The sequence below is a fragment of the Oryzias latipes genome, chromosome 10 (assembly GCF_053564925.1).
Source record: "Oryzias latipes strain Hd-rR chromosome 10, Olatipes_Hd-rR_3.1".
Taxonomy (NCBI): Eukaryota; Metazoa; Chordata; class Actinopteri; order Beloniformes; family Adrianichthyidae; genus Oryzias; species Oryzias latipes.
Window position 1 is genome coordinate 33,107,741 of NC_136246.1, and position 13,117 is coordinate 33,120,857.

General features: G+C 43.4%; 1 protein-coding gene across 6 annotated transcripts in view; it reads right to left on the reverse strand.

Moving 5' to 3' along the window:
- glra1 (glycine receptor, alpha 1) overlaps nucleotides 1–13,117 on the reverse strand; it is a 125,791-nt gene that overhangs the window by 20,285 nt on the left and 92,389 nt on the right. For 5 of the 6 annotated variants that reach the window (XM_078954433.1, XM_078954432.1, XM_023959406.2 and 2 more), the window contains 2 exons: nucleotides 7,684–7,898; nucleotides 5,281–5,427 (listed from right to left, as the gene is read on the reverse strand). In XM_078954433.1, the coding sequence (XP_078810559.1) occupies nucleotides 5,281–5,427; nucleotides 7,684–7,898 (362 nt within the window). Of the gene's footprint in view, nucleotides 1–2,191; nucleotides 2,912–5,280; nucleotides 5,428–7,683; nucleotides 7,899–13,117 lie in introns of those variants that run through there. The other variant, XM_078954434.1, reaches the window with a different exon arrangement.

Here is a 13,117-nt window from a genome sequence, read left to right on the forward strand (position 1 = left end):
GAGTTTATATAGCACCCCTACCGATGATTACGGTAATGACAATGAAAGAAAATGCTTTTATGAATTTGTGCGCAACGTGCATTTTTTCCCGTCCTTTTTATTGTTATAAAAATGAGCATATCTGCCGGCTCAAACTTAGACATATGAGAGATCAAGAAATATAATTAATTACGATGGAAAAAATATTAATTGAATTGGAGTAATATGACATTTAGTTAGATAAATACATAAATTTGAGTTGTATAAACAATTATTGAGTTTTATAGACGTAAGAAATTAGGTTAAATAAATTTAACTCAATTATTTGTTACCAATAGAAGTAATTCATTTAAGTTGGCAAAATTGGATAAGTTATATATATATATGCGTCACAAGGAAAATGGAAATAAGATCAGAAACTTGTGCGTTTACTTTGTCTGTTCTTCTACTACAAGCAGAAACTCTTTTTACTGATGATGCAGCCGTGTTACTTTTTTGATGGACGTATAATCTTCATACGCCGTCATCTCAGACTCCGTCTCACTAAAGTATTGCGCTCTCTTTTTTTCTCCACGTGTTTCCATGGTGACTCCGGAAATTGGCGATCTATTGAGAATGTCTTTATGTACCTTCTGTGCACGAACATTAACCCAGGGTTACCAAGTCGGGCGTAATTACGCCAACTCATACCCGGTCTTTTGGAACCGACATATCCAGAGTAAGCAAGTTCAGTCGGATTTCAGCCAGAGTTCAGGCTTAAAGTCAGGCTAGTTTAAACATGCTTCCTGGAATACCCCCCGGGAATAGCCCCCAGCAACAACAACAACAATGATGACTACAACAACAACAGCAGCAGCAGCAACAACAACAACAGCAGCTACAACAACAGCAACAATAACAACAGCAACAACAACAAAAACAACAACAACAGCAACAACAACGACGACAACAAAAGCAACAGCAGCAACAACAACAGCAACAATAACAATGACAACAAAAGCAACAACAGCAACAACAACAACGATGATGACTACAACAGCAACAATAACAACAGCAACAACAATAACAACAACAATAACAACAGCAACAACAACAGCAACAGCACCGCCACATCTTTCCACTGGGACTGATTTCTGGGGGGCGGGGTGTCCATCTACAATCCTGATGCTTGATGAAGTCGTAGGAATTATTCAGCCGCTGACACTTTTTCAGACTCAGTCTGTGCAGAAACGTCGCTGAGCTGCTGTGGAAAAGCATTCGCATCTCTGTACGTACAAAAGGAAAAAATACGTCTAAACCTTTTTTTTCTTTTATTTTTTCATGAACTCCAGAGGTTTTAGTGTCTGAAGGCCAAAAAATGGTGGTGGGGGGGGGGGGGGGGGGGGGGCGTCAGGAGCAAGCAGAACACAAAAAAACAGCGAGCCGGGGGTGGTGGTGGTGTTGCTGTTGAGGTTTGACTCCCTGAAAGTGCTGCAGCAGGCAGACCGCTAATCCACCCCTCCACCTGCAGTCAGGGCTCAGGGGATCGTGGATGACAACAGTGGGATTAGGGATTTATAGATTTATTTTTATTATATTACTGCCCCCCACCTCCCACCTCCACTTACTCACATTTACGGAGATTTTCGGCAGAAGATGTGGAAAACATTTGCTCACAAAAAGGCTTTTTTTTCCACTAAAGGACTGGAATAAATAATTAGAGAAGCTCTGCCTCCGCAGGGAGTTGAGGGTTCAATTTCATGGGATTCAAGCTCTTTGTTTATTGTCTAAAAGGTGCAAATAAGAGATCAATAAACATGATATTAACAACTTTTTTAAATAAATGGTGTTTTTTCCAAACTGTCCGACATCAAACGGGGAAAGTTTCCACTCGTTTGTCGGACTCAGAGATGGAAAACTGCTCGACCTTCAGGGAGCGGAAGTGTCTCGGAGTCTGCGGTTCGGTTTCTCCGTACGATTCCTCAGGAATGCTGCAGCGCGCACATCCCAACTCGTCAGAGGGAATCGCTCGGCGCCAGCACGTGCCCTTTAACGCCCACATGCACGGCAGCACTTGGGAACGCACTCGAGCATGTCCGCTAGACGCAAAGATGAATCTGCCCCCCCACCTGCCCCCTTCCTGCCTGCACATATGGATGATTTTTTTACCTGCAGCCCCCTCTTTGCAGTTCTGGGGCGTCTGTGTTTTTCTGCAGGCCATGCGGGACCGAACATTCCCCGCAGGACCTGGACCGTCAAAGTAAAACCAACAGACACTTTTTACATTTACTCGGTTCGTAACTAAGTAAATGAACCTAATGCAGCTTTAAGGAATCCAAAAAGAACCAGATTTTTATATTTACTACAGTTGAAACATTTCTGTCAGGGTTGTAGTTTTTGAAAAGAATCACAAATTCTTGTGTTTGTTCTCTAAACGTGTCTCTGGATTTGAATCTGTGAAAGTTCAGATGGGAAGAAGATCTGCATGAAAAAGTCTGAGGGTCTATTTTCAGGAGAGAATTAAAGGATGAGAAGAAAAAACCCTCAAAACACATTTCAGTCCTTTGAGGTTCAGAGATGGAGAGTAAAACAGTAAAGTGTCTTGATGCTCCGTTATTCTTTATCTCATTTAAGCAAAAAAAAAGAATATCAGATTGAGGAACATCTCTCCATTAGACGTCAGACTAGAACCTTTGCAAGAGCTAGTGGCCAAAGAGTCCAAAAACCCAAGAGGAACTTTACGGAAAAAGGGAATCCACAACATCTGGACAAACACTAGCGCTTTCGGAGTCAGGCATGGGGGTGGGAGTGTGATGGTGTGGGCTGCTTTGTAGCCTCAGGAGATCTCAACTTGTTGTTTCTGATGGAACCATGAACTGTGTTCCCTGCACTGAAATGTTCCAAGGAAAACGACAGCTGGTAGCTCCTCCCACACGCGGCCGGGCCGATAAGCCTGTGAACACATTTTTGGACAAGTAGCGAGCAGAGAGACGGAGGAGGGGCGGCCAACGCAAATTCCATGTCACACAAATCGTGTTCTGTGCGAACGCAGAGTTAGGCATGGTGGTGGGAGTGTGATGGTCTGGCCTCAGATCCTGGATAAATAAATACAAAATTGATGGAACCCCAAACTCTGTCCTGAAGCAGGAATCCCTGAAGGAGATTTTCCTTCATGGGTTTGTGAGCTCAAGCAGGAAGTTCGGTTTGAACCAATGAGAAGGTTTCTGATTCAGTTTCAGGACGTTTCTGCTGGAAGCTGAAACTTCCACAGACAGAAGGAACGGTGACGGACAGACGCTGGCATTCCTGAATTTCAGCACACGCCACGGTTTTGGGTCTGTTTCACACGGGGCCGTGCAGGTTTTCCTGTTAAAGGCATTTTTGTTATTTACTCTATAAAAATGGGTATTATTTTAAACAGTGTCCCACTGGATAAACAGTCCTTCAGAAAGCATTTTTTAAAATCTGTCAAGAAAATTGAACATAAATGTGAATTTTTACCTTTAAAGTAAAATAGTATTTAACCTTTTCAGTCGTTGGTTCTTTTTATTTCTCCTCCATGATGCTACAATGACTCTACCAGCAGAACTAAGACACGTCTGTTGTTAACATGTTTCAAATCCTTCAGAGATTTCTGGTTTCCAGCAGAGCAACTGTCTCCTGATTAAATATGAGAGCGATTATGGTGAGGAGTTCAGTTTCAGGGCAAACACAACACTTCAGCTGAGTAGCACGCAATTTTTCATTCCAGGTTTTAGTATTTTAACGGTGAGGAGCGGCTCATCTCAGAGATGTTCTGAGGATTTTCAGGATGCAGGCAGAAAGGTCCTCCTGCAAACATCTACAGGTCTGAAGAAAACAGAGATTTCTCAGGAAGAAGGCAGCTTTTGGCTCTTTTTCTTTTGGGTCTGAATCTTGTTTTTGTTTTACGGATCAGCCTTCAGTCCAGCACTGAAGTGACACACAGGACTTCTATCAAGCAGTATTTGACAGGAAGCAGAGAGAGAAGCAGTTCCAGCACCGCGTTTGTTCTGTGGATTCAGGCACAGATCAAACCAGATGAACAGGAACTTGACCATCGCCAACACCAAGAGATCGGAAGCAGGAAACACTCTTCAAGAACCACTTTAGAAAAGAAAAAAAACAAAAGAAAACACTTTACTAGAACCAATCTACAGGAAACGCTATTCAAGACCGCTCTACAGGAAATGGTCAACATGGACTGTTCCACAGGAACCGCTCTACAGGTAACGGTCTACAGGAAACAGTCTATAGGAGATGGTCTACAGGCAACAGTCAACAGGTAATGGTCTACAGGAACCGCTCTACAGGTAACGGTCTACAGGAACCGCTCTACAGGAACCGCTCTACAGGAACCGCTCTACAGGTAATGGTCTACAGGTAACGGTCTACAGGAACCGCTCTACAGGTAACGGTCAACAGGTAACGGTCTACAGGTAACAGTCTATAGGAACCGCTCTTCAGGCAACGGTCTACAGGCAACGATCAACAGGTAACAATCAACAGCAACGGTCTAGAGGTAACGGCCTACAGGCAACAGTCAACAGGTAATGGTCTACAGGTAATGGTCTACAGGTAACGGTCTACAGGAACCGCTCTACAGGTAACGGTCAACAGGTAACGGTCTACAGGTAACAGTCTATAGGAGCTGGTCTACAGGCAATGGTCTACAAGCAACAGTCAACAGGTAACGGTCTACAGGTAATGGTCTACAGGAACCGCTCTTCAGGCAACGGTCTACAGGCAACGATCAACAGGTAACAATCAACAGCAACGGTCTAGAGGTAACGGCCTACAGGCAACAGTCAACAGGTAATGGTCTACAGGTAATGGTCTACAGGTAACGGTCTACAGGAACCGCTCTACAGGTAACGGTCAACAGGTAACGGTCTACAGGTAACAGTCTATAGGAGCTGGTCTACAGGCAATGGTCTACAAGCAACAGTCAACAGGTAACGGTCTACAGGTAATGGTCTACAGGAACCGCTCTTCAGGCAACGGTCTACAGGCAACGATCAACAGGTAACAATCAACAGCAACGGTCTAGAGGTAACGGCCTACAGGCAACAGCCAACAGGTAATGGTCTACAGGTAATGGTCTACAGGAACCGCTATACAGGCACTATTCAAGACCCCTCTACAGGCAACGGTCTACAGGCAACGGCCAATAGTAACAGTCTACAGGAACAGGTCTACAGGTAACGGCCCCACTATTTGAGAAGCACTGGTCCAGAGGAACCGCTCTACAGGATCATTTGGTCCACAGGGACAAAACCTGACCAGGGCCGCGAAGACGCTCACCTTCATGTGTCGTCGCCTCCGTCTGAAGCGCAGCAGCTCCTTGTGTTGGCGGGCGATGAAGTTGACGGCGGCGTACTCCAGCAAGGCAGAGAAGACAAAGAGCAGGCAGACGGCCATCCAGATGTCGATGGCCTTTACGTAGGACACCTGCGGCGGGAAAAAGGGGGTCACGGTCAGGGAGGGGTTGGTCTGATCTTATTAATTCAAACTTTACAAGTTACAGTCAGAAGAATATCTAATTGATCCAGAGACTCCTGGGTTTGGATCATTTTTGAGTAGCTAAAGTCTCGATCATTAAAGGCAATGAAGATGCTGAAACAACTCTGAAAATATTAAATACTAAACTATATTATTGTAGAAAACAAAACAAAGTGAATGTCTGTTAAAAAGTTATGGCTTTAAAAGGTTTAAAAACAGGAAGTGATGCTAAATAAATGCTAACTATTATTTTGTTACATTAATTGCAGGAAATGTCTGACAGATCAAATAATGTTTTCTGCAGTCTCTTCTTCTAAATATTCCTATATGACACTAGTGCTCCATGCATTACAATGGAGTTTGCCTTCCATGTTTCTGTGTCTCAGGTCCAAAATCTTTTTCCGTCTCCAAACGGACCCGAGAAGCAGATCCCATCTCTGCGACACGCAGAGAAAAACCAACGATCGGCTGTTTAAACTGCAATTAAACTCTGACCTTCAATCTTCTCTGCCAACACTCTGTGTTTGTCAGGCTTCCTCACACTTGCTGTGAAAACATTCATCCCCAAACGCCTGTGAGTGCTCCTCCGCTCAGGACTGAAACTGTATTAAAGTCATTTTAAGCTCTGTTTTCACCACAGCGTTGATTTTCCTAGAATCAGGAACCTTCTAACCTCAGAAGCTTTCTAAATTTCTCCTCGGGGTTTTCTTTTCCATCCTTCTGATGCTCCATTTTTAAACGGATGTCTCGTTTCTTGTCAGATATAACTCAGAATGAAGCCCTAAAAACACATCTTTAGCATTTTTCAGAGCCTTTTTTCTGCTTTTACTTTTTAAACTGAAGAATGCTTTTATTTTGTAAAGCACTGTTAAACAATTCACTGTATTGTTCGACTTTTGTAAAGTTTAGGTTGATTTAGCAGAAACCAGTAAATGTCTGTGTTTATTTATTTGCTAGTTTGTTATTACTTAAATTCTTCTTTTAGCCTGATGTATCTGAGCTGCTTTTCTCGGACAGGATTCAGCTTTTTATACTTTGACATCAGAAATTATTAAAGCTCACATAGAAATATTTTTTTATGCTGTTTCTCTTCTTTTCTGTGTCCTTTAGTACCTGGAAGACTGGTGACTTTTGCGGCCTGAGTTTAATTATAGTGCAGATATATTTACGTTTCCTCTGTTTTCGATTTGAGTTTAGATCTCTGGATGTTTTTAATGACGTTTTTTGGCATCTATTGAACGTTTTCAGGATTGAAAATATAATAACATCCAAACATTCCTCTTCTCAACTGCAGTCCTGCAGCTTCTTAGCTAACGACGCTTTTGTTTCTGCATTTCTAGCAAAGTTTCTCCCCTTTATGTTTTCTTTTCTTCAACTATTTCAGAGAAGAGGAAAACATTTCTGTGTGTTTTCTCCTTTCTTATGGAGCTTCAGGTCTGCCTTAAGGAAGATGGACGTTTCTCAAAGACCATAAATACGTTTAAATGGTTTAAATTCATTCGGTTGCTGCTCTGCCGCTGATGTTTATTCTTTCAGTCGGGTCACAGTTATTGAGTTTTATTAGGTTGATGGTCGTTCATTGGTCAGGAGGAAGGAGTGAAGCGATGAAGTAAGAAGCGACACGAGCAGAAAGCCGTCATCTTCCTCCTGATATTCCTGGATGCACCTTCCTCCTCCTCCTGCGTCCTCGCCTCATCTCCGCCTCGCTGGCGTGATGCGGCGTGAGCGGAGAGCCATACGTGTTGGTGTGTGTCTGCGGGGCTGCTCGCGCTCACACGTGCGCACGGGTTTGTGTGCGAGCGCTACGCCCACCTAAGCTCAGCTGTGCTGTGTGATCATTACTGTGACAGCTGAGCTGCAGAGGAACCACGGTTCACTTGTTCAATTTTTAGAGCGCACGAAGCACCTAATGTCAACAAACGCACAGATGAGTGTGTGTCTGTGTGTGGATTATCCCTGGACATATTACACAAACCCCCGAGCTCACGCAAACCCCAACCTTTTCCTTTTTTTTACCTGTAAATCTTCTGCAGGAAAACATTTTTTTACTTTGAAAATCAAACTTTTATTTTTATTTATTTTTATTCTGCTGATGTTTTCTCCTCATCAGTCCACCTAACGTCTGCCGGACATTTAACTGAATTTACTTTCTGCTCTGCCCTCATCCCTCCTGTTTTCTGCATTTTCCTGATTTCACGTCCGCACCTTGGGCAGCGAGGCTCTGGAGCCGGAGCTCTGCGTGGTCATGGTCAGCACGGTGGTGATGCCCAGACCCACCCGGGCCGGCGCGGCGTCCATGTTGATCCAGAAGGAGACCCAGGATAGGATGACGATGAGCAGCGAGGGGATGTACATCTGGATCAGGTAGTAGCCCATCTGTCGCTCCAGGTGGAAGCGAGCCTCGATGCAGGTGAATTTACCTGAGGGGGGAGGGGATTCTGTTAGACGGACTTCTCCTCACTCGTCATTCAGCAGGATTTCACCATCAAGAGTACAGAGACACACTGTTCAAGTAAACGTACACATACAAAACTGCACCAAACGGGGTGTTTTACTGTTAGAAATGAGGTTATAACACCCAGTGGGCGTCTGCTGGTTTCCAGGAATTCTCTTGTTCTCTGACTGTTTGATTCTGGAGAGGTTCCTGTAGTTCTCACTCTGAGGGGGAGGATGAAGAACACAATGGACACACGTTTAAATTGTCCCAATGACTGTCCCCACTGGGGGGGGGTCAGGTCACGACAACCAGAGCAGCCCCTCCTCTGATAGCGGAGCCACTTTTTTCAGACTAATCGTGCGTTTTGTGGTACAAGCACCACATTTGGCATGAACCAGTGACGTGCGGCCAGGTGAGGCAAGTGAGGCAGGTGAGGCAGGTGAGGCAGGTGAGGCAGGTGAGGCAGGTGAGGCAGGTGAGGCTCGGCCAGTGTGATAAAATAGCAAAACTTATATAAGAAAGTGAGGAAGACTTTTCCAACAGATCATAGATCTTTTTGTGGAGAACGATCGGCGCATGGCCTCAAAAAGTAAAGCCAAACATGGTTTTCAATGTTTGTTTTAAAGAACACAAGAGTAAGTGGAAAAAATGTAAGCTTTCGGTGCCTCACCTGCCATCAAACTCACCGCACGCCACTGGCATAAATGTACGTTAGCATCACCTCTTTCAGAAAAGCACGTTAGCCACGAGAACAATGCAAGATTAAAGATTAAGATGAAACTCTCATTTGTTACAAAGAAATTCGATTTCTATTTGCTCCAGTCTCAACAAAATGAACTGTTCATGCACAAAATGCAGTCTTATGACTTGAAGGGTTCATACAGGTATAAATATTATATATATTTTTAAATCTTGTGGCAAACATGCTCTCCATAAACAGGGTTTCCATCACATTTGGTGCTTGTATCACAAAACGCTGGATTATTTGAGTGAGCGCCCCTGATCCGATCGGCAGACTCCCCCAGCCTCACATCAGCTGAGCGCTTAAGTGCTGACATAATTGTTTTTGTAGGATTACGCTGAGAGGTTCTCCAGTCTGCAGAACACAAGTCTGGAACTAATCCCATCATGCAGTGCTCTTCAGGGGGAAAAAAAACTCAAAGTTAATGACGGCGAAACGCCGCGTTCCATCAAATCACTGTCAGAAGGATCTCAAACTGTCATAGAAAATCCAAACGGCTGGACGTCACAGTTCAGAATGAAGTTTTGAAAAAACATATAGACTGTTTGTTTGGTTAGGCTCCTCCCCCATCTGAGAGTTAAACCTCAGCAGCAGGGCCGCCATTAAACCGCAGATCCTCCCACTTTTTCCTGTTCATGCAGCGGCTGCAGCTGTTTGATTCAAGATCATCAGAGGTTCATGAAGATTTATCCAATTTAACAAACAGAATCAATGACCAGCAATTGTCTGTTAAAAAGCGAGAATTGAAAACGAGATGTGACAAAGTATTCACCATAGAAACGCCACGTTTTGAATGATGAGGTCATGACTGATGGTTCCACCCCTGGACCAGATTCCCAGCTCAGGTGGAAGGAATCAAACCGTCGGGTTCTGATGGATCAACGCTCATCAGAACCCCCGCAGAACCCAAGAACAATGCTCTTCTGTGCTTTTAAACTTCATTACACCTTTTGTTTTGTTCGCTCATTTTGGGATAGCAGCAATTAACAGCAAACAAAAATAAGCCAAAACATGTTATTTAATTTTTTTGGTGGCAGAAAAACTAGAAAAGTTGAGAAGTTGAGTCCTCGGAGATGAATGAAGCCACTTGAATGAGCGGTGAAATGTTTCAAGGAAGAAGTTTTTAAGTCCAGTTGACTCAAAGACAACGTCCCCTGGATGAATGAGAACCTTCACAGATGTAATTTGACCCAACTTTAACTTTAATTCACAAAGTTCCTCTTGGTTGGACGGCAGGCAAGAAGACGATAAAAGTTATAGACCCACTCCAAAGGTTGTGGTGTTTTGGGAGTTTTTTACTTGTTCTTCTAGCATTTTTCTGAGGATGGAGGACATTTATAGAGAAAATAAGCTGAAAATTGCATTTCTGAGGATTTCTTGATTTGAATCGTTGTGAATCAGGAGCTGACGAAAAAAATGTTGTTTTCAAAAAGAAAAATCCTCAGGGCGGGGCCACATGCTCCCTGCTCCGCCCCTTTCTGATGCAGACAAACAGTTCCGTGAACGTCGTTGTTTTCCTGGTCTGAGCTGGAATATCGGGAGAAAGGGGAACAGTGCAAACAGATGTGTTCAAGCAGCAGAAGTGTAAACAGATGGATGACAGGAAGTGTGGGCGGGCTTACTCCACGTCAACAGTCCCGCCCACAACTCAGAGGTGAATTCCTGATGAACTCCCGGCAGTTTCTCTGCAGAAACTATGTCCTAGAAACCACACAGGTTTGGGGATTTGGGCTGAAAACAGTGTCGTCGTCATCAAAAGACCACCGGGAAGGCTTTAAATTAAACCAGAAGGCGATCAGAGTGAGACATCGTTGTTCACAAATATCCCGTTTATATTCACAGCTGAAGTGTAAATTCTATTGTAAGCAGCAAACAGTGTTTGAATCACTGCTACAGTGATGGACGCACAACGGCGAGCTGTTTGATGACATAAAGATGTTGCAGAGCTGAAGCAGTAGACCCCCCCCCCACTCCCCCAACTCTGTAATGTAATGAACTCACTGGGTCGTCTAATAAACTGCAGGACAGAAAACAAGATGGCCGACCGTCCATTTAATCAAATAGGAGCGGCGGAGGGCAGTCCATCAGTTTGACTTAACCCTTGAAAACTGGAGGAGAGACTGTGGAAAATGTCAGGAGGAGGAGGGGGGGGGGGGAGGGGAGGACTTCAGACTTGAGTTATAGCTGGGATCCACTTCAGAGCTTTTCAGCGCCGTCCATATTTCTACCTGATAAGAAGATTGCAACGATCGCGGGCGTGAGTTCCTGCAGTCGACGCTGCAAACACCAGCGGTTCAGAGCGTCTGAAGCTCCTCGACTCAAACAGAGGAGAACATCTCCTCACAGTCCGAACACAAGATAAAAGCTTTTCCGTCGTCTACGATTCAAACATTTTCCACCCAAAAACTTTAAAAAAGGAAACATTTCTTGTTCTGTTATATTGGATAGAAGACAAAAGTATTTTTCCTGGTAAAGTAAAGAGATTTTCCTGACGTTCTCTAAGTTAAATGTTCTATTTGGGTTTTCTCTGGTGCAGCTGCAGTGTGCCGACAGGACGGAAACCCATAAACCTTCCCATGTTTCAAATCTAAATCAAATGATCCACCAGTGGAAGTTTGTGCTGATTCCACCTCAGATCTCTGACTGATGATTCTGTGAGAGCGTAGTCTGAAGACAGAAGATGAGTTTCTGCTGGTGAAGAAAACCTTCCTTTAGTCAAACTGAATCCCTGAAGTTAATGCTTGTCAGAGTTGTTGTTCTCCCGTTTCTTCAGCTCGTTCATGCTCCGCCTTCGCGCTTCCGGTTTTCCCGATGTTTCTGTTTTTCCTGCGATCGCTGCAGCTCAGGATCTCAGGAACGAAACAAATTCTTAACAAGAATGATTGAATGAATGATTTAACGAACATTTACTGGAATCCACTAAAATGCTGTTTCATTTTTTGCAGGAACATCAGCGGGGTGTTTTTACAGCATTTGGCCTCCTCACTGGCAAAATGCATTTTATTCTCATATTCTTTTATCTTCCATATACATTTTTTAATTGTATTTAACACCTTACATGTTTATTTATCTGTTGTATGTTGCAATGAAATGGTGATGGCTTTGAATCTCATGATTCGAGTGGACCATAAAAGCCAAAGGAATTGGTATTTTAGTCCCTTCACCGTAAAGCATCACATTTACTGTTCGACTCTCTGATTGCTTCACACCTGCAATGATGTACAGCTATTCAGGGAACTACTTGTAAAACATGCTTAACCCCAATCTTAACACAGAAAAGGCAAAAAGAATCATTACAGGAAGTAAATACAGAGCCCCATCCGGACCGCTATGCAGTCATTTATAAATGCTAACATCTAGTGACCTGATTTCAAACTCAAGACATTACAATTCAATTTACAGGTTAAATTCAATAAAAGACAAAGTCCTTTTCACCTAAAAGGACATCAAATGTTTAGAAAGGTAAGAACAAAGGCGTTGGAAAGATGTCAGTATACGGACCTAACATGTGAAATCATCTGTACAAGAAAAAAGTACTATCCAGTTTAGTAAAAGTACTAAATCAACTGAAAAGTCTTATTAAAGGGGGGAGGCTCAGCAAATATTACCGTACTTTCACAACCATAGGGCGCACTTAAAAGTCGTAAACTTACGGTGCGGTGCGGCTAATGTGTTGTTGCGTGGCTTCGGTGAAGAGGACGTAGGAGAGGACAGCATGAGAACGGTAAGGAGGGAAGTGAGGACGTGAAAGAAGACACCCCCCGAATAGTACAAAGGTATGTAGGTTATTAACAATATTTGTTTTGGAAACCCTAAAAAATGCAGAGATGCTTGGGAAGCACAGTTTAAACTGCAGCTACGCGGAGGAACATGGGAATAGAGCAGAGAATTCAAGAGGGAGGAATCCACGCTTCACAAGTGGAGGAGGCTGGAAAACAAACTCCGATAATCAAGAAGATGCAGCTGGGTTTCCATGGAAACAAGGCGAGGTGGCCCGAGTTGGAAGAGCGACTGGAGCGATGGACTAACGACCAGAGAACATCTGGGAGAAGCGTCTCTACGGTCACCAATCAGCTGAATGCAGGAATACTAGCAGAGGAAATGAAAAGTGAACATTTTCATGGAGGTCCGTCTTCCCGGTGTGTGTTAACGTGTCCCCGCCCTAAAACCCGGTGAGCCTTTTGTTTGTGTTAAATACAGAAAAAGCTCCCATAAGGTAAATAAGATTAAATGAGTGTTTGTAGATAAATGTGTATGTATTTATGTTTATTTAAAATGTAGACTGACCTTTATATTTATGTAAAGATCATTTTCATTTTCTTTGATTTACTTTTACTGATGTCGTGAGACATCGGAGAATGTACGTTTTCTTCTTTCTGCTCTTTTTTATTTATTATTATTGTTATTATCATGACTTCATTTTGTTTTCTTATTAAATGAAACAAATGTGTCTCATAAAG